Genomic DNA, 22,803 nt, shown 5'->3' with positions numbered 1-22,803 from the left:
ATGTAAATACAGTAACATATGATGAGTGTGATGATGGGGAGATGGAAGGAAGTTATGTAGAAGCAGGGGAAACCTAAAAGCTAGGCACAAGGGAACATGTCCCGGAGTTAGAGAAAAGGGGTGTGAAGGGGACTGGGAGTGCTCCAGGCAGAGAGAACAGCATGCACCAAGGACCAGAGGGGAGAGAAGAACTGAAAGAAGCTCCGAGTGGCTCAAGCTAACACCAAATGCAAGCAAGGAGGGAGCCAAGCCTTAGGACTGGAAAGGGGGGCACGGGCTGTCTCCTGCAGGACACCGTAAGCCATACTGAAGACTACACCTAAGGGCGATGGGGAGCAAATTTAAGCAAAAAAAGAGAGACTTAGATTTTATTTTCACAAGTATCAATCTGGCTGCAGAGTGGAGAGTAGATCACAGTGGAAGTAAGGTTGGGGTGAAGCTATATTAGGAAACCACGGCTGTAATCCAGGTGATAGGTGATGACGAGCTAGACTAGGGTGACAGACGTGGGAAAGAAGAGCAGATATGTATAAGGTAAGTCTACAGTTTAGAAGGTAGAAGACCCTTGTTGTTTAATTCAACTAGTCATTTAGTTGGGAAAAAAATCATTTCTAAAAACGTACTCCAACAAGGAAAAGAAACTTACTGCTTTTAAACTGCTACTATCATTTATTCATTAGTACCTGAGTACCAGCCATAACTCACCTGGTTCCCAACCAATAATAGGTGTTCTCCAAGAAGAAAGTCTTTGAGCATATCTTCCATCACGATCATGTGCTAGAGGAAAAATGACTAGAGGTTAATTGTGTTTTGCATAATCAAGGTGAAATAAGAAAGTTAACTATAAAGATATCTTCATGGAAAGTAAAACATCTATTATAATAGACAATACTCAATTTGATTATTTAAAAAAATTAAAAGTAATGCTGTGGTTATAAATAAGTTATATAACCAACTTGGTCACTGATATTGAAAACCTGAAATGGTCCCCCTTAGCAAGACTCAACCACTGACCAATACGTATTTCAAAGAGTTTTTATGATTCAACTCAAATATTTTTCAGCTATTGTACTATGCAGTGTTGGCTTATAATTTAATATAATATTTAAATTAACACTTACTAATGCAAATATACAAAGGTTTTCTAAAATAATTGGAGATTTCCATGGAACATTTTACACTGACTTCTTCTTAACCATTACCTTCAAAGTATATATAGCTTTAGAATTAAAAATATATTATTCACTTTCATATTTTTAAATTCAAATCATGACCTAATATAATCAAAGAACAAGATTAAAGCTGTTCACAATAGGCACAGGGGAAATTACATTGCTCTTTTGTATCTTGAAAAATAGGACAATCATAAGTAGGTCACAAAGGCTCATCCAGGAGCTGAAGGGAGAACTATATCCCAGAACAGTTAATGTCCCTATTACTTTCTCTTGGTTTTCTGTATCAAAACAATCATGGTCTCGTAAGTACTTACTGTAGTTCTCTATTTGTAAAAAAGGCAAATTGACCTTTTCTATCTCATATATGCTGCAGATATTTTTCTAGTTTGCCACTCACTTTTCTTTTTTTAACTTGGTTTATGAATTTTTTGACATCTAGAATATTCTCCTTTTTCTTGCCACATTAAGCAATCCTTCCCTTCAGAGTTTCTTTTTTAGAAAAACTGAGAAAGTTTTTTCTCTCCTTCAAGAACAGATGAGTATTCCTTAATGTTTATCTTGGTAATTTTAATTTTTTAAAACTGCTTGCAGATAAACCATGGAACTGGAGTTTTAACAAGGTTTGAAGTAGGGTGAGCTATTTTGTTCATTCTGGAATACTTTTTAGAATAAAAAGAGATGTTATTAATATGCTGGAACAACAAATGTAAACAGGGACTATCTTAAGCAAATGAGGGAGGATACACGGTTATCCTAGTTAAAGGGGAGCCCTGGAACATTCTTTTTTTTTAATATAAATTTATTTATTTATTTGTTTGTTTGTTTATTTATTTATTTATTTTTGGCTGCGTTGGGCCTTCGTCGCTGCGTGTGGGCTTTCTCTAGTTGTGGCGAGCGGGGGCTACTCTTCGTTGCCGTGCACGGGCTTCTCATTGTGGTGGCTTCTCTTGCCATGGAGCACGGGCTCTAGGCGCGCGGGCTTCAGTAGTTGTGACACACAGGCTTAGCTGCTCCACGACACGTGGGATCTTCCCGGACCAGGGATCGAACCCGTGTCCCCTGCATTGGCAGGCAGATTCTTAACCATTGCACCACCAGGGAAGTCCCTAGAACATTCTTTTAATCTGGGTTCTAGTGATAACGTGGTCTGTAGACCTCTTCCTTCTAAGTAAGATGAAAAATCAGTGCCAATTTCCAGACAACATTAAGTTCTTCCAGAAATACCTGGGCTAATATGCATGAAGAACAGATAGGAAAGTTGGAATAAGCACCTAGAGAGCAGGTAAAAAAGCAATGTAAACACTGAAAAATAATCTAAACTATACTTGTAGTCTTCTTAACTTTTTCTCATGTCTTACTTCACGCCCTCATTTCACCTAGCTAAATTATTCAAGTCAACAAACATTAGCTAAGGCTAAGGTCACGGCCTACATAATTCTTTCCTTAACCTCTTGTCCCACTTGGTACCATAGACAATTTCTTAAAAGTCTTCTCTCCCAGTTGTCTCTCTCTCCTGATTCCCTCTTACCTCTCTAACAATTTCTCTCTATGGTCTTTTGTATCTTCTTTAGGTAGCAGTTCCTTAAATATTGACTTTCTTCCTTCTTTTGTTCTCTTTCACTACCTTGTTACATGCTTTCCTGGGGGTGTCACAGTATAGAGCAGAGCAGGTTCTGCTTAGTTGTACATGGGCACCCACCGGGAGAGGGAGGGCTATGTGCAGAGTTGGGGACCCACACATCAGCACTCAACGAGTTACTCCTGACCCTGCTCTCCCTAAATCCTCTCATCCATTCCATGGCTTCAACCACCAACTTTACACCGATCTTCAACAGCAAGACTTTTCTTCTTGGCTCCAGCCCCGTATTTCTGAGCAACTATCGAACTATACTAGCTATTTCCCAGTCTCCTTGAACTCATCACATCCAAAACTTGACTCATTCCTTTCTCCTCAGCTTCATTCTTTATCCTGTACTTCTTATCCCAATTAATAGCATCATCTTCTACAACCCGACCCTATCATCATCATGTTCTTGTCCATCTCAGTTGGCCCTTATCAAAAGCCAATTAAACACCAAGTCTAAGCTATTCAGCCACCTAAAAGTCCACTGTATCTATCCATTCTATTCCATCCCCACAGCTTTCATCTAGGTTTTTATCATGTCTGGCCTAGATTTTTATCAGCCAATGTGGAGTCTCTGACTTCAGTCTCTCCTTGAGTCAATGTGCTCTCCACAGTACTGACAGTTGCTTCTCTGTTCACAATCATGTCACTTTCCACCACCCCCCCCAAATTCCTTAAATGACTCCTAATACCTTCGGAACAAGGGTCACTCCTTATTTTTTTGATGGAGTCTCAGTCTCATCCCCCATCACTCTCCTACTGTGTGTTCCAATCACAGGCGCAATGTAGAATCTTTTTCTCTTTACTCTTCTGCTTACTTTTCCAGCAGACTATGTGCTCCGTGTGGAAGCCTCTCTGACTTTCATCCAACACAAAGTTCCATTGACTCTACCTACCTCCTACATAGCCCTGCAATGTGTCCCCTCCACTCCGTCCCCACTATCACCGCCTTCGTTCAGATCCTTCCTAAGGTTCACCTGGACTATCGAAACAGCCTCCTAACTAGTCCCTCTCTGCCTTTGTTACAACTCACAGACAACATTAAAGAATGAATGCAAAGTTAACAAAAGTAGAAATGTGCTTCAAAGTTTTCAACGGCTTCCTCACTTCTGAATAGCTTCCAAATTCCTTAATTAGCAAGGCCCAGGCAATCTGACCTTTTAACTCATCAGCCTCATCTCTTGTCACTCTTCCATTTGAATCTCAGCTCTGGCCATGACAATTAATTAGATGTAGCTCCCTGAATAAGCTACACTCTCACATAGCCACGTCTCTGCAAATGCTAGTGTCTCTGCCTGAGACTCTCTCTCAACTTTGCCTAGTGAACTCATTTTCCAGGATCATTCCAATCTGGGACCATCACCTCAATGCTACCACAGTAACCTGTGCGTACTTCCATCATGCTCTACAGTAACCACGTGTACTTGCTTGCTTTTTCCCCTTGACAGAATCTGGCAACTTGAGCCCTGGAACTGTGTGTGTATGTGTGTATTTTAATTACTGTATTAAGAAAGGCTTGACACATGGTAGATATTTTTTAAAAGGTTTTCAAATCTAAAGCTCATTAGGCTTAAGAGGCTATTAATCTCTCTTTCTTCCAATTTCTCCTCCTTACTACTGCAAGTGTAAGGTGGCTTGACTGAGTTCTGGGGTTTTTTTCCCCTTCTCTTTTTTATCTCTATGCTGTTGGCTACATACATTGTTTTAAATAAAAGTTATTACATTTTGGAACATCTTAAGCCTTTTTGTAGAGCTTTTAAGCTTTTTATGTAGTGCTATGATGTTTTATTACCACCTTCAAGCTTATTTCTTTTAGATGTTAGATGAAAATTCCTTGATGAGCCCACAAGGTATTAAAGACGCAGTACTGCGTTCTATTTGGGCTGGACTTGGCTTCTCTGAGGACAGCGCTACCAGTAATTCTCTGTCCTGTGTGAAACGTTTAGGTGAAGTCACATCTGGATCTCTGAGGATTGGAGCTGTTAGTGCACCGATCTATAATTCCTTCATGACAGATATAATAAAATAATACTCCTAATTATGAACATTCAAAATCTTTTTCCTTCTTTCATGAATTCACTCAACACATATTTATTCAACAGTCACTATGTGCCAGGCACTGTGCTATTTGCTAGAGACACAAAATTAAAATTAAGACAACAACAGCAAGGCTTTATCTTAGTAGTGTGCAAAACATGTTTTAAAAATCAATTACAACACGGTGTGGCAAGGGGACCACAGGGTATAGAACAAGATGGTAGAGAAGCACCTAAATACTCAAGAGGCACTGAAGACTACTGTTTCAAAGGTGAAGTGCAACATAAAACACAATAATAATATGCAATAATAATATATGCAACAAAAGCAAATTTAATCAAGCCACCATTCCTAGAATTGGTACAGCTAGAATTTTTCATTAATGGTTAATTCATAATGCTTTATGAAGAGAAGGTACGTTTGGAGACAGGCTGCAGAAGATCCCTCAGGGCCACTGTGTAAAGTTCACAGCAGCCCTGAGGTCCTCAACGTCTATGTCACAAACACCATGGCAACAGACACTGTGTTCAAGGGTACAATGGCCCTCCCTGCTACTGAATTTCCTACAGTTTTATATGCTGGGAAGTCTTTTCAACCTTTGTTGCCATGGAGTTTTTCAAACTGTCACTTATGACAAAGTTTCCTGATTCTTATTTATTTATTTATTTATTTATTTATGGCTGCGTTGGGTCTTCATTGCTGTGTGCGGGGGCTACTCTGAGTTGTGGTGTGCAGGCTTCTCATTGCGGTGGCTTCTCTTGTTGTGAAGCACGGACTCTAGGTGTGCGGGCTTCAGTAGTTGTGGTTTGTGGGTTCTAGAGTGCAGGCTCAGTAGTTGTGGTGCACGGGCTTAGATGCTCCGCAGCATGTGGGATCTTCCCAGACCAGAGATCAAACCCGTGTCCCCTGCATTGGCAGGCGGATTCTTAACCACTGTGCCACCAGGGAAATCTCCCTGATTCTTTTTCCTTTATGCCTTTCTACTGCATGAACAGAGTGTGATACCATAAATGTTTGAAAATATTATATTTTCCTTGCCATCATGTTTTTGTCTTTGACAGGCAAGATTCTTTATTCCTTTGTGTCTTATAAGTAACCTTATTTTCTGTTCATTTGTCCACTGCTTATATAAGAGCATTAATGCTCTGGAAGAAAAATAAAACCAATATTAGTTAATGGCCCATAGAATGAAGAATAAAAAGCAAATTCAGGTTATACCTTTTGCTATGTCATAGATAATTATAATCTGGACAGATTTCAAAAACATTTAATCAAGACTTTTACTGAGAAAGAAGAATTTGCTGAGATACCTTTTATTGTTAACATAATGTAGGGATATACATTATGTTACCCATCGAACAACAAATAGGATTGGGAAATAGCAGATAAAAAAATTCTTTATTTTAATTCTCTAATTCCTTAATATAGTGAAAATGGCAAGCAGAAGTTCTTTAAACATAATTTGTAAATGTAGGATTATTATTTACATGCAGAATAGTGACCAAATATTAGAGAAAATTTTAAGTATGGTTTTTATTATAAAATAAATACATAAGCACTTCACAGAAAATCTGGAAAAGAAAAAATCTTTTTATATTATGGGTAATTTTCTCTGGAAAAAATTCTTATTAAAGTGAACATCTATAATAAAGCTTTCTGGATACACACTTATTTCTGTGTCTTAGTGGAAGCTCATAATTATTGGTTAGTTTACAAGTGGAAATTTATCTATCCTCCTCTCTTAAAAAAAGATAAGAAGAAGTAAAGACTAGAAATATACTAGGAATTTTTGGGAAAAGGAAAGAAACGTGAGGAAAAGAATGCATAGGACACATCCCTTTTTGAACTACTTGAAATGATTTAACTAACAGGAATGCAAAAGAGAAGATGAATATTAGTGCCTTTTGTTTTTAATTTAATAATGTATTCATGTTATTTATTAAAATATAGTTACGTCTGCATATAAAATTTATTACTCTAATCACTGCAGCAACTCTTCCAATTCTCAAGTAACTCTGGGAAGAGTTTATAATTTTACAACGCCTTAATAAAAGATGTTTTGACACCTCATTCTGCATCATCTGAATTGAACTGAGCAAATTACAAATATAAACATCAGTTTCACTTGAATTGGGGTTAATTACCACAATGTAAGAGGGATATATCCACGAATGCAAAGTCCTGATCTTACCTGGATGTTGTCATAGAACAGAACATCAGGCACTTTCATTTTCTCATGGGCATTATAGATCGGTGCACTAACAGCTCCAATCCTCAGAGATCCAGATGTGACTTCACCTAAACATTTCACACAGGACAGAGAATTACTGGTAGCGCTGTCCTCAGAGAAGCCGAGTCCAGCCCAAATAGAATGCAGTACTGCATCTTTAATACCTTGTGGGCTCATCAAGGAATTTTCATCTAACATCTAAAAGAAATAAGCTTGAAGGTGGTAATAAAACATCATAGCACTACATAAAAAGCTTAAAAGCTCTACAAAAAGGCTTAAGATGTTCCAAAATGTAATAACTTTTATTTAAAACAACGTATGTAGCAAACAGCATAGAGATAAAAAAGAGAAGGGGAAAAAAACCCCAGAACTCAGTCAAGCCACCTTTATGAGCTTGTTTGGTCAGAAACTCTAAAATACATATATTTGAAAGCTCTGAAGTACCTTGAATATAATTTTTTTAGGACCCACCCATTGAAAAACCCCATAGGAGAGTCCCCTAGAGCTCTAGCTAAAAATATAGATGAACCAACTGACCCCAGACCTCTCAAATTACTATTTTTAGGAATGGTCCAGGAGATCTGTACTTACAGATATGCACCACAGGTGCTACAGTTATTCTGTGATAATAATTATTGTATTGTCCCCTATTTGCTTTAAATAGTTGGTCTAGGATAGAATATGAGCTCCTTGAAGCCAGGAAACTAAGTGATAAATTTATGTCAGGGTACATATCTCACATGTATTCCCTACAGTAAGGAGATACACATGCTCACTACCTGACATATTCCAAGGTCAATAATAATAACGTAATAGTAGTAGTTGTTGCAGTAGTACTGACCATAATAGAAGCTATCATTTACTGAGGACCTTCCATGTGCCAGACCTCAGCTTCAGCTCATTGTTTTCTCATATAATTTCATGGAAATCTCTTAACAATGAGACAAGAATTATGAGGAAGCTAAGAAGAACATAAATTAAATAATTTGCTTAAAATCACCCAGCTAGTATGGGTAGAGCTAAAAACAGAATTTAGTATAGTCCGATATTCTTTCTGCAATGTGGATTCTAAATAATATTCCATCCTGCGGAAATACCCGAGCAAGCAGACAGACAATTACAATGCCTTAAGCAGCTGACCCATATTTTTTTCCTCCTATTTCAAATAAGAAAATTGCTGTTTTTGTGCTAAAACATTTTGAAAGACAAGGAGAGAACGCAACATTTGCATCTATGGAGTACCGTGAACAATTTTGAGCTAAAAATAATTAAACTGTCACCCTGTTTAATCACTGCTGAGTGCTACACATTTGCCAAAGCACAGTAGACCTCTCCCTCCAATATTTCTTTGCCATTTTCCTTCTATTCACGAGTTCTATAGGGAAGGAAAACATGAACTGCTGTGCTGAGAATTTACTATTTATTGACTACTTTCAGGTCTCTGAAATAGACGCAATATAAAACTGTAAAGGGAAAGACCAGGATTGCATCAGTGAATTTACCACATACTTGTATGTTGAGATGACACACATGATTTCAGGTTCAAACAGCATTTGATACCATCTACAGTTTAGTTTAATGGAGGATATCTATTCAGTACATTTAGGGCTTTAGGATGATTTAATTCACTCAACTAATGTTTATTGCTAAAATTTCAGGCTAGAAAAGGGAAATGAACTCAGAGAATGGTGATGCTAGTACTTCCCTGGGACAAAGCTGGCTAGCTATCTTCTAAGAAATCTCATAGGATGGCATTATTTTGGTAAATTTGTCAAGGTCTTCAGTCTGGTAGGCTCAAAACTTGATTTTATCATTATGACTGAGGGCAAACCTAACTCTCGGGAGAACATTAAAGACATATTTTGATCTATACATAAATTCTGATATATAAAACTAGAACTGCAATATTACATTGCAATGAAAGCTGCAAATGTCATATAGACTATATGATACACTGGTTGCCATATCAGCATTTTATATTGAGGGAGCCTTGCGTGGAAAGCCAAATCCTCATCAGAAGGTTTTTCGGTGAACCTTATCCTCTGAACAAGGAGAATGAATTACATGAATTCTCTACAACAGAGATGATATTAAAAATGAATGGGACCAGATGAGTCAAAAGTTGCTTAACTTAGGCTCCTTACCTCCAAAGCAAGGCTTAGATGGGGACTGCTAACACTGGCCTGTTGCCAAGACTAAACAATCTATAGTCTGAATGATGCAGTCTTTCTTTGGATACGTTAAACCATTCAAGTAAGTAATGTTCTCAATCTCCAAATCCCAGAGTTATTCTGTCTCTTTGAGTTGGCTCTGCATATCTGTACCCAGATCCATCAGTATGTTGAATTTATAATTTTACTCTAAAAAAGTCACCTATTTCCTTAACATCAAATTCTTATCTCGGTGTAGCCCCGACTATTAAAAACATCTATAAAGAGAGCCACAATAAGTCCACCCTTTAGAGAGTGATCACACATTGGATATTTTGATAAGACAGGTAATTACCCTCAAAAAACAGAGAACCTTTCATTGTGCTCTAAATGAAGAACAGGGTACTTCTACAGGAAGATCTAAACTTCCTCAAAACTCTAAATTATACTTATGGCTATCAAGAAGAAAAATACCACAGAGACAATACAGGTGGAAATGAAAGGAGTAAGAAGGCATGAAATGGTACTCTGAATTATTAGTTTAGTCTACATCAACCTAGAACAGTTTCCAAAACATGCCCTGTAGGACACTGGTGGTCCCCAAAATGTAAATGTTGTTCAAAGAAAACAGATTGCTAGATCCTATGGTGAAATACATTTGGAATAAAAGGTAAAACAAAATTACATGTTTATTTACAGTAGGAATTCTCTGAGCCTTTAATATATTCATGTCAATTGCAACTCTTGGGGGAGGAACTATATCTGGTATCTGGAAACTTTTTTTTTTTAAATAAAAGATTCATTTTTTCAACTCAATACATAAAACAAAATGGGTGGAAACCAAAAACATTTTTAATTGAAATTAAAATAATAAATAATACAATTGCTTAATAATTATTATTTCACTTAAAAAAGAAACAAATCAAATACTTACATTTGTAATCCTCCAAGTCTGGCTCCAGGTTATTATCAGTACTTATTTCTATTGTAGCATCTGCCAGATTTTTTTCTAATGCTGACCTTGCAAGGCTTGGTAAAAACCTGGTGGGGTGGGAAGGATGGATTGATAAAGTCAAAGCTTTCTGTGATTCCCAAATATCTTTTGACACTTAGACACACTCACTCTCTCTCTTACTAATTATAACCAATTAAGGATGATCAGTCCTGATTTGTGGAAGCTAGATAATAAAATATTTCAGAATAAATATAAACTTCATGTATGTGTGAAGATGAAGTGTATGTTTGTTGAATCTCCTTTAGTAAAGAAAACTAATGTGTAATTAGCAGTATGTGTTTACATACAACATTTTGCAGGACAAGAATGAAAATAATTTGCTTTTTAAAATGGATTTAGTATACCTCATACATCTTATTTATCATTTAACTGGCTTTTCAAATTTTCTTAAATAGATAAAACAACCACAATTTAACCTACTTCAAATTGGCAATCACAAATTCAGATTAGCGGAGATGGATTAATGAGGTTTTCTTTATTTTCTAATTCAAATTATTAGATGACTTCAAGATTATTCAGCTTGATTTTTCCTTCCATTTAAAAAATATACCTGTTTATCTATTCTATATGTATGTTGTCAAAACAACTATCTTGTGAGTGACAGAGGCATTCTTCATTTACAATTTGATTGTATGAACATCATGGGCTTAGAACATGAAAACAGAGTTTCCCTCACACATAAATAAAGTTATATCCGGAATTTATGATCACAAGTGAGCCCACAGAACTGCTTTTTAATCCACAGTTACCTGCGCTATATTACTGTAAACTAATCCTATGTTTCAAATAAACATACTAAGAACATACACTTCTAATTTAGGTTTTCCATAGCTCTAAATCTTTGGTGGTTACCGTAGCCTTGAGTATAAGCTTTAATAAAAGAGATGTTGGTGTGAGCAAGAAGGCAAAAGCATGAGTGTGTAAAAAACTGTTGGATTCCCTGTCCCTGTAACATTCCAAACCACATAACTAAAACCAACTATCCCTCACCTACTGCCTCATTTTGGTTTTAGGCTGTGATGGGGGGCGTTATATAACTTTAATCAGTTCAGCATCAAGTGAGACTTACTGCTGTTTATCTTTAACCTTTCATCACAGTTCTTAGATTGTTGCCTTGTTCAAAACCAAGCCCTCACTTTGTCTCTCAGACCTGATAACTGGGCTTTTATGTTGTTTCCTGAGCCCTTGTCTTGGCACCTACCTTTCTCTCACCACTATCTCACAAACTAGAATCTAACCTGGTAACACTAGGCCCTGTGGCTGCATCTCCATTGATTGACAATGACCTGTCAAACCACCTTGACTGACAGTGACCACTTTCAAGCTTAGATGTTGTGTGCTATTCCCAGAAACCCCTTATATCTATATAGCCTGTCTGTCAACACATCCTCACATTCCCTGTACTGGAACGTTTCTAGACTGCCCTCCAAAGCCTGTGGAGGATAGCGAACAAGGCATGTACACCTCCCTTTCAAAGGCAGGGACAGGCATTGCTTGCAATACTGTACTCTTTCCTGCTGAGACTGAACATGCTTCAGATTAATTTCAACCTCACACCAGAGACCACTACCAAGTAATCAGAGGTAGCATGGAAGTTGAAATATAGTTACATCTAGAACCTGTATTCTAAAAGATATTAGCCCACCTAACAAACGAGGAGAATGAAGCATATTAGGTAATATGAGGCCAACCCTTACTTTTTTCCTAGGTTTCAAGGGGTTACTTAACTGCTTCCTTTCTCATTGCTCACTGATATTTTCCACTTGCTTTTTTCTCTTCTTCTGTGGCCTTTGGTAAAATAAGTGGATAAGTGAAAGAATATCACTCTATCCTACCTCTCTATAACCAAAGCAATGACATATCCTGTTATAAAGTTTTCAAGTACACTTATCACAATTATAAGCATTGGAGTGTCTTTTAAAAATCATTATTATCATTATTTTCACTTACTGCCAACAAAAAAACAATTAGAAAGTCTCTAGTCTCATTACGTCTTAGTTATAAGAAAACTGAATAAAGATTTAACCACATCCTGGGAAACAGAAACAGAAGTAGTAATCCTAGGCTAACTCGAATAACTGTGTCTTTGTCACAGAAATGGGATAGGGACAAATGTCTTTGTCACAGAAATCTTAATCTAAATATTCCTTAATCTTGGATTAAGGAATAAAATAGGATTTCTAAGAATGGTAGCACGAGCTAGAATGAGGATAGGGGATGCCCTCAAATTACCAGCCTGAGAGGAGGAATATTAGTAGTAAGAGTGAGAGAAAAAGACTGAGGGGCTCAGGGGATATAAGGCAGCCTATGATTTCTATTTAGAACGTATAATTAATTTATACCTGATTTTAAATCTTAAATTTATAAACAGTATTGGAACATTTAAGATAACATGGATCATCCTATTTATAAATTTAATGTGTTATACTTGTGAGTTATTCAGTTTCTCAGGAAGGTTTTGTTTGTTAACTTCAGACATCTGAAGCACTTAAAAGGAAACTATATATATATATATATTTTATTAACAAATTTCAAATGTTTGAAGATATTTAATTTAGCCAAGTTTTATAAATGGAACCAAACATTTTTTTAAGGCCCATAAAAGTAATGAAGATCTGTTAGACCTACAGAGTAAGTTGAGTAACAGAAAAATCTAAAGATCTAGATTTTTGAAATTATATCCTTAAAAAAACTGAACAACAGGAGGAGCTTCAAGATGGCGGAGGAGTAAGACGTGGAGATCACCTTCCTCCCCACAAATACATCAGAAATACATCTACATGTGGAACAACTCCTACAGAACACCTACTGAACGATGTCAGAAGACCTCAGACATCCCAAAAGGCAAGAAACTCCCCACGTACCTGGGTAGAGCAAAAGAAAAAAGAAAAAACAGAGACAAAAGAATAGGGACGGGACCTGCACCAGTGGGAGGGAGCTGTGAAGGAGGAAAGGTTTCCACACACTAGGAAGCCCCTTCGTGGGCGGAGACTGCGGGTGGCAGAGGGGGAAAGCTTTGGAGCCACGGAGGAGAGCGCAGCCACAGGGGTGCAGGGGGCAAAGCGGAGAGATTCCCGCACAGAGGATCGGTGCCGAGCAGCACTCACCAGCCCGAGAGGCTTGTCTGCTCACCCGCCGGGATGGGCGGGGGCTGGCAGCTGAGGCTTGCGGTTCAGTCAAATCGCAGGGAGACGATTGGGGGTGGCTACGTGAACACAGCCTGAAGGGGGTTAGTGTGCCACAGCTAGCCGGGAGGGAGTCCAGGAAAAAGTCTGGAGCTGCCGAAGAGGCAAGAGACTTTTTCTTACCTCTTTGTTTCCTGGTGCGCGAGGAGAGGGGATTAAGAGCGCCGCTTAAAGGAGCTCCAGAGACGGGCGTGAGCCGCGGCTATCAGCGCGGACCCCGGACACGGGCATGAGATGCTAAGGCTGCTGCTGCCGCCACCAAGAAGCCTGTGTGCAAGCACAGGTCACTGTCCACACCTCCCCTCCCGGGAGCCTGTGCAGCCCGCCACTGCCAGGGTCCCGTGATCCAGGGACAACTTCCCCGGGAGAACACACGGCACGCCCCAGGCTGCTGCAACGTCACGCCGGCCTCTGCCGCCGCAGGCTCGCCCCGCCTCCTCCGTACCGCTCCCTCCCCCCGGCCTGAGTGAGCCAGAGCCCCCGAAGCAGCTGCTCCTTTAACCCTGTCCTGTCTGAGCGCAGAACAGAAGCCCTCATGCGACCTACACGCAGAGGCAGGGCCAAATCCAAAGCTGAACCCCGGGAGCTGTGCGAACAAAGAAGAGAAAGGAAAATCTCTCCCAGCAGCCTCAGAAGCAGCGGATTAAATCTTCACAGTCAACTTGATGTACCCTGCATCGGTGGAACACCTGAATAGACAACGAATCATCCCAAATTGAGGAGGTGGACTTTGGGAGCAATGATATATATATATATATTTTTTCCCTTTTTCTCTTTTTGTGAGTGTGTATGCATATGCTTCTGTTTGTGATTTTGTCTATATAGCTTTGCTTTTACCATTTGTCCTAGTGTTCTGTCTGTCTTTTTTTTGTGCGTGTGTATAGTTTTCAGTGCTTGTTATCATTGGTGAATTTGTTTTTTGGTTTGGTTGTTCTCTTCTTTCTTTCTTTCTCTTTTTTTTCTTAATTAATTAAAAAAACCTTTTTTTATAATTATTTTTTGTATTTTACTTTAATATATTTTTATTTTATTTTATTTTACCTTTTTCTTTCTTTCTTTCTTTCTTTTTTTTCGCCCTTTTATTCTGAGCCATGTGGATGACAGGCTCTTGGTGCTCCAGCCAGGTGTCAGAGCTGTGCCTCTGAGATGGGAGAGCCAAGTTCAGAACATTGGTGAGACCTCCAACCTCCACATAATATCAGACGGCGAAAATCTCCCAGAGATCTCCATCTCAACGCCAAGACCCAGCTCCACAAAACAACCAGCAAGCTACAGTGCTGGACACCCTATGCCAAACAACTAGCAAGACAGGAACACAACCCCATCCATTAGCAGAGAGGCTGCCTAAAATCATAATAACGTCACAGACATCCCAAAACACACCACCACATGTGGACTTGCCCACCAGAAAGACAAGATCCAGCCTCATCCACCAGAGCACAGCCACTAGTCCCCTCCACCAGGAAGCCTACACAACCCACTGAACCAACTATAGCCACTGGGGGCAGAAACCAAAAACAACGGGAACTATGAACCTGCAGCCTGCGAAAAGGAGACCACAAACACAGTAAGTTAAGCAAAATGAGAAGACAAAGAAACACACAGCAGGTGAAGGAGAAAGGTAAAAACCCACCAGAACTAACAAATGAAGAGGAAATAGGCAGTCTACCTGAAAAAGAATTCAGAATAATGATAGTAAAATGATCCAAAATTCTGGAAAGAGAATGGAGAAAGTACAAGAAACGTTTAACAAGGACCTAGAAGAACTAAAGAGCAAACAAACAATCATGAACAACACAATAAATGAAATTAAAAATTCTCTAGAAGGGATCAATAACAGAATAACTGAGGCAGAAGAATGGATAAGTGACCTGGAAGATAAAATAGTGGAAATAACTACTGCAGAGCAGAAAAAAGAAAAAAGAATGAAAAGAATTGAGGACAGTCTCAGAGACCTCTGGGACAATATTAAACACACCAACATTCAAATTATAGGGGTTCCAGAAGAAGAAGAGAAAAAGAAAGGGACTGAGAAAATATTCGAAGAGATTGTAGTTAAAAACTTCCCTAATATGGGAAAGGAAATAGTTAATCAAGTCCAGGAAGCATAGAGAGTCCCATATAGGATAAATCCAAGGAGAAACATGCCAAGACATATTAATCAAACTATCAAAAATTAAATACAAAGAAAAAATATTAAAAGCAGCAAGGGAAAAACAACAAATAACATACAGGGAATCCCCATAAGGTTAACAGTTGATCTTTCAGCAGAAACTCTGCAAGCCAGAAGGGAGTGGCAGGACATATTTAAAGTGATAAAAGGGAAAAACCTACAACCAAGATTACTCTATCCAGCAAGGATCTCATTCAGATTTGACGGAGAAATTAAAACCTTTACAGACAAGCAAAAGCTAAGAGAATTTAGCACCACCAAACCAGCTTTACAACAAATGCTAAAGGAACTTCTCTCGGCAAGAAACACAAGAGAAGGAAAATACCTACAATAACAAACCCAAAACAATTAAGAAAATGGTAATAGGAACATATATATCGATAATTACCTTAAATGTAAATGGATTAAATGTACCAACCGAAAGGCATAGAGTGGCTGAATGGATACAAAAACAAGACCTGTATATATGCTGTCTACAAGAGACCTACTTCAGACCTAGAGACACATACAGACTGAAAGTGAGGGGATGGAAAAAGATATTCCATGCAAATGGAAATCAAAAGAAAGCTGGAGTAGCAATTCTCATATCAGACAAAATAGACTTTAAAACAAAGACTATTACAAGAGCCAAAGAAGGACACTACATAATGATCAAAGGATCAATCCAAGAAGAAGATATAACAATTGTAAATATTTATGCACCCAACACAGGAGCACCTCAATACATAAGGCAATTAATAACAGCCAAAAAAGGGGAAATCAACAGTAACACAATCATAGTAGGGGACTTTAACACCCCACTTTCAACAATGGACAGATCATCCAAAATGAAAATAAATAAGGAAACACAAGCTTTAAATGACACATTAAACAAGATGGACTTAATTAATTTTTATAGGACATTCCATCCAAAAACAACAGAATAAACTTTCTTCTCAAGTGCTCATGGAACATTCTTCAGGAGAGATCATATCTTGGGTCACAAATCAAGCCTTGGTAAATTTAAGAAAATTGAAATCGTATCAAGTATCTTTTCCGACCACAATGCTATGAGACTAGATATCAATTACAGGAAAAAATCTGTAAAAAATACAAACACATGGAGGCTAAACAATACACTACTTAATAACCAAGAGATCACTGAAAAAAATCAAAGAGGAAATCAAAAAATACCTAGAAACAAATGACAACGAAAACACGACGGCCCAAAACCTATGGGATGCAGCAAAAGCAGTTCTAAGAGGGAAGTTTATACCAATACAATCCTACCTTAAGAAACAAGAAACATCTCAAATAAACAACCTAACCTTACACCTAAAGCAATTAGAGAAAGAAGAGAAAAAAAACCCAAAGTTAGCAGAAGGAAAGAAATCATAAAGATCAGATCAGAAATAAATGAAACAGAAATGAAGGAAACGATAGCAAAGATCAAGAAAACTAAAAGCTGGTTCTTTGAGAAGATAAACAAAATTGATAAACCATTAGCCAGACTCATCAAGAAAAAAAAAGGGAGGAGACTCAAATCAAAAGAATTAGAAATGAAAAATGGGAGGTAACAAATGACACTGTAGAAATACAAAGGATCATGAGAGATTACTAGAAGCAACTATACGCCAATAAAATGGACAACCTGGAAGAAATGGACAAATTCTTAGAAATGCACAAACTGCCGAGACTGAACCAGGAAGAAATAGAAAATATGAACAGACCAATCAAAAGCACTGAAATTGAAACTGTGATTAAAAATCTTCCAACAAACAAAAGCCCAGGACCAGATGGCTTCACAGGCGAATTCTATCCAACATTTAGAGAAGAGCTAACACATAACCTTCTCAAACTCTTCCAAAATATAGCAGAGGGAGGAACACTCCCAAACTCATTCTACGAGGCCACCATCACCCTGATACCAAAACCAGACAAAGATGTCACAAAAAAAGAAAACTACAGACCAATATCACTGATGAACATAGACGCAAAAATCCTCAACAAAATATTAGCAAACAGAATCCAACCCCACATGAAAAGGATCATACACCATGATCAAGTGGGGTATATCCCAGGAATGCAAGGATTCTTCAATATATGCAAATGAATCAATGTGATACACCATATTAACAAATTGAAGGAGAAAAACCATATGATCATCTTAATAGATGCAGAGAAAGCTTTCGACAAAATTCAACACCCATTTATGATAAAAACCCTCCAGAAAGTAGGCATTGAGGGAACTTACCTCAACATAATAAAGGCCATATATGACAAACCCACAGCCAACATCATCCTTAATGGTGAAAAACTGAAACCATTTCCACTAAGGTCAGGAACAAGACAAGGTTGCCCACTCTTACCACTATTATTCAACATAGTTTTGGAAGTTTTAGCCACAGCAATCAGAGAAGAAAAAGAAATAAAAGGAATCCAAATGGGAAGAGAAGAAGTAAAGCTGTCACTGTTTGCAGATGACATGATACTATATATAGAGAATCCTAAAGATGCTACCAGAAAACTACTACGGCTAATCAATGAATTTGGTAAAGAAGCAGGATACAAAATTAATGCACAGAAATCTCTTGCATTCCTATATACTAATGATGAAAAATCTTTAAGTGAATTTAAGAAAACACTCCCATTTACCATTGCAACAAAAAGAATAAAATACCTAGGAATAGACCTACCTAAGGAGAAAAAAGACCTGCATGCAGAAAATTATAAGACACTCATGAAAGAAATTAAAGATGATACAAATAGATGGAGAGATATACCATGTTCTTGGAATGGAAGAATCAACATTGTGAAAATGACTATACTACCCAGAGCAATGTACAGATTCAATGCAATCCCTATCAAACTACCAGTGGCATTTTTCACAGAACTAGAACAAAAAATTTCACAATTTGCATGGAAACACAAAAGACTCCAAATAGCCAAAGCAATCTTGAGAAAGAAAAACGGAGCTGGAGGAATCAGGCTCCCAGACTTCAGACTATATGACAAAGCTACAGTAATCAAGGCAGTATGGTACTGGCACAAAAACAGAAACATACGTCAATGGAAAAAGATAGAAAGCCCAGAGATAAACCCACACACATATGGTCACCTTATCTTTGATAAAGGAGGAAAGAATATACAATGGAGAAAAGACAGCCTCTTAAATAAGTGCTCCTGGGAAAACTGGACAGCTACATGTAAAAGAACGAAATTAGAACACTCCCTAACACCATACACAAAAATAAACTCAAAATGGATTAAAGACCTAAATGTAAGGCCAGACATTATCAAGGTCTTAGAGGAAAACATAGGCAGAACACTCTATGACATAAATCACAGCAAGATTCTTTTTGACCCACCTCCTAGGGAAATGGAAATAAAAACAAAAATAAACAAATGGGACCTAATGAAACTTAAAAGCTTTTGCACAGCAAAGGAAACCACAAACAAGATGAAAAGACAACCCTCAGAATGGGAGAAAATATTTGCAAATGAAGCAACTGACAAAGGATTAATCTCCAAAATTTACAAGCAGCTCAGGCAGGTCAATATCAAAATAACAAACAACCAATCCAAAAATGGGCAGAAGACCTAAATAGACATTTCTCCAAAGAAGATATACAGATTGCCAACAGACACATGAAAGAATGCTCAACATCATTAATCATTAGAGAAATGCAAATCCAAACTATAATGCGATACCATCTCACACCAGTCAGAATGGCCATCATCAAAAAATCTACAAACAAGAAATGCTGGACAGGGTGTGGAGAAAAGGGAACCCTCATACACTGTTGGTGGGAACGTAAATTGATACAGCCACTATGGAGAACAGTATGGAGGTTCCTTAAAAAACTAAAAATAGAACTACCATATGACCCAGCAATCCCACTATTGGGCATATACCCTGAGATAACCATAATCCATAAAGAGTCATGTACCACAATATTCATTGCAGCTGTATTTACAATAGCCAGGACTTGGAAGCAACCTAAGTGTCCATCAACAGATGAATGGATAAAGAAGATGTGGCACATATATACAATGGAATATTACTCAGCCATAAAAAGAAACGAAATTGAGTTATTTGTAGTGAGGTGGATGGACCTAGAGTCTGTCATACAGAGTGAAGTAAGTCAGAAAGAGAAAAACAAATACCGTATGCTAACACATATATATGGAATCTAAAAAAAAAAAAAAAAAAAGTTCATGAAAAACCTAGGGGCAAGGCAGGAATAAAGACGCAGACCTACTAGAGAATGGACTTGAGGACACGGGGAGGGGGAAGGGTAAGCTGGGACAAAGTGAGAGAGTGGCATGGACATATATACACTACCAAATGTAAAATAGATAGCTAGTGGGAAGCAGCCGCACAGCACAGGGAGATCAGCTCGGTGCTTTGTGACCAGCTAGAAGGGTGGGTTAGGGAGGGTGAGAGGGAGGGAGACGCAAGAGGGAAGAGATATGGGGATATATGTATATGTATAGCTGATTCACTTTGTTATAAAGCAGAAACTAACACACCATTGTAAATCAATTATACTCCAATAAAAATGTTAAAAAACAAAACAAAACAAAACTGAACAGCAGTTTTTAAGCCAAAACTTCCTGAACAGTCTTTCCTGCAAACAAAATCATTTTTCAGGAAAACAAAAAATTCACATCCACAATAATCATTATACTCATTTAACACTGTGTATTAGTTCTAGCAGGCTTATAACTTTAAAAATTTAATTAGCTAATAACTTAAACAGTGGAAATTTTATATAGTTGTTATTCCTTTTATGTCACAAGGGAATTTTGAAAAATACTGTATACAAACTAAGTTTTTGATGAATGGAAAATTTCCTCATAACCTCAATGTCAAAGGTAGTTAATCTTCATTTCTGATTAAATTCTTATAACTCTGCCCCAAATTTCTATGCTAAAGGATCATCACCCCAAGATTTTCCAAAAGTAAATAATTTAATGGAATGCAAAATACTTGAATGGAGTAAAACTCATTTTATAGGGATTTCTAGTTAACTCTTCCACAATAAAGTAATTTTTGGAATACAAAATACCTGATATCTTCCTAACCTTCTAAATTTTCTTCCTTTTGGCCTCTTAGGTTTTCAACTATCTAAAATGAATTATGCATCTAGCTCCAGGACTTGGCAATTATAGGCAATGAGAGGTACTTAGGGAGCCATTCCCTCAGATGAAGAAATGTTCCAGTCAGAACTCAACTGGCATAAACAATAAATAAATGAAAAATATTTAAAAAATTAAATTAACAAGATAAAAGAGCCATGCTAATATTTAATAAATTTAATGTTTAACAAATTTAGGCTAGAGAGTTTCTTTTGATTTTGTCTGCTTAATAATAGACTTCATGAATATAAATCATATCAATTTTTCTAAAATTTTCTATGAAATTTTTTTTTGTTGTTCCTTCCTGCCATTGTGCTATCCTAAAGAGAAGGTTAATAAAAAGGCTTTTGACTCGGTAGCCTTGCTAAAGTCAACAGATGATACATAAACAAGATAGCTGTTTTACTATTTGCAAAGGGTCATGGGGTGGTAACAAAATAGAATTTTATTATATTCAGTTGATAACACTGGAAAAATGCATTATTTGATTCAGTGAAGTATGTGTATGAATATGGAAAGTATTTTTTAGTTTTTAAATAGTTTTAACCATGAACTACTTCAAGCATACAGAAAATTACAGTATACTAAGTATTCTATTCACCTCTCTCTATCCCTGAAGCTAACTCTTACTCTGAAATTGGTGTATACCTTTCTTGTCCATATTTTTATTTTGCTGCATATGTGTGAGCAAAAACTATATTGCACTTTTATTATATGTAAACTTTTATATAAATAGCATCATATACAAAATCTCCTCTTTCAAACTTTTGACTTGATGTTAAGTTGTCATGATCCATACCTGTTGATACATGTAGATCTACTTCATTTTAACTGCTGTATAGTACCTCATTATATGAATATGTCAGTTTATATATTCATTCCCTACTGATGGACTGATAGGTTGTTTCCTATTTTTCATTCTTACAAACAATGATGCAATGAACATTCTTCTACATGCTTCCTTATACATACATGTAAATCTATCTCTAAGGTGATTATCAAGAAGTAGAATCGTCAATTCATAGAGTATTAATATATTAAGGCATAAAGTTACTGTAAGATCACCCCCAAACTGACAAGACTTCCATCCCAACAGCAGTCATGAAATTCCATTTCCTTCTGCTCATGGAAAATGCTATTTTTACAGGTAAAAATGATAGCTGATAATTGTTTTAAATGTCATTTTCCCTGATCAATAGTAAGTTGAGCATCTTTTCAAATGTTTGTTGGTTATCTGAATTAACTTTTCCTGCACATCTATTAATCCTTTTGCCATTTAGGGGTGATGCTTTTATCTCATTAATTTGTATACTTTATAGTTCCTGAATAGCAATCCTTTTGAGATTAGAAATCTTGTGAAACATCTCTTAGTTTGTGGCTTATAACTTGCAGAGTGGCTTACAGTGTTCTTGTCATATATCTGGATTTTACTTTTTCGTATGGGAATAAAGTGGATATTTTTTATTTTTAACCATTTATTGACAAGTCCATCCATTCCCACACTAATTCATAATGCTACCTCTAACATATACTAAGTTCCCAGAAATATGTGGGTCTGTTTCAGGGCTCTGTAGTCTATTCTAATGGTCTATTTGTCTTTTCTAGCACCGATACCACACTTAAAATAAATATAACTTTATAATGGATCTTGATATCTGATGGAGAAAGCACACCACTTAAATCTTACTCAAAATTTCTTTGGATATTGTTGGCCCTTTATATTAATTTCGAGATCAGCTTGTCCAATTCAATATAACCTTGGTTGTATTTGACCAAATTATATCTATATATCAACTTGCAGGGAAACAAACAGCCTGACAATACTTAATCTTCCCTTTCATGAACATAGTATAGTTTCCCATTTCCCACAGCTATCTTTTACAGCTTTTAATAAAGATTTACGTTTTTCTCCATAAAAGCATTATATGTCATTCATTAGATTTATTCTTAGATGCTCAAAGCTTTCTATTATTATTTTGAATGGTATTATTTTTAAAAATTAGACTTCCTTATTGATTTTTGCTGGAATATATAGGAATAGCACTGACTTGGGTGCATAAGTAATCTCATTATATTTTATTTGTTCTAATATG

The 22,803-nt window shown here is 37.1% G+C and overlaps 1 protein-coding gene across 3 annotated transcripts in view; it reads right to left on the bottom strand.

The window, feature by feature from the left end:
* VWA8 (von Willebrand factor A domain containing 8) overlaps nt 1-22,803 on the bottom strand; it is a 364,407-nt gene that overhangs the window by 205,062 nt on the left and 136,542 nt on the right. For all 3 annotated transcript variants that reach the window (XM_082365255.1, XM_082365257.1, XM_082365256.1), the window contains 3 exons: nt 10,151-10,257; nt 7,028-7,134; nt 706-777 (listed from right to left, as the gene is read on the bottom strand). In XM_082365255.1, the coding sequence (XP_082221381.1) occupies nt 706-777; nt 7,028-7,134; nt 10,151-10,257 (286 nt within the window). The remainder of the gene's footprint in view (nt 1-705; nt 778-7,027; nt 7,135-10,150; nt 10,258-22,803) is intronic.

The sequence above is a fragment of the Balaenoptera borealis genome (genome assembly GCF_965194805.1).
Source record: "Balaenoptera borealis genome assembly, chromosome: 18".
NCBI classification, from domain to species: Eukaryota; Metazoa; Chordata; class Mammalia; order Artiodactyla; family Balaenopteridae; genus Balaenoptera; species Balaenoptera borealis.
This window is presented reverse-complemented; position numbering and strand designations above follow the sequence as displayed.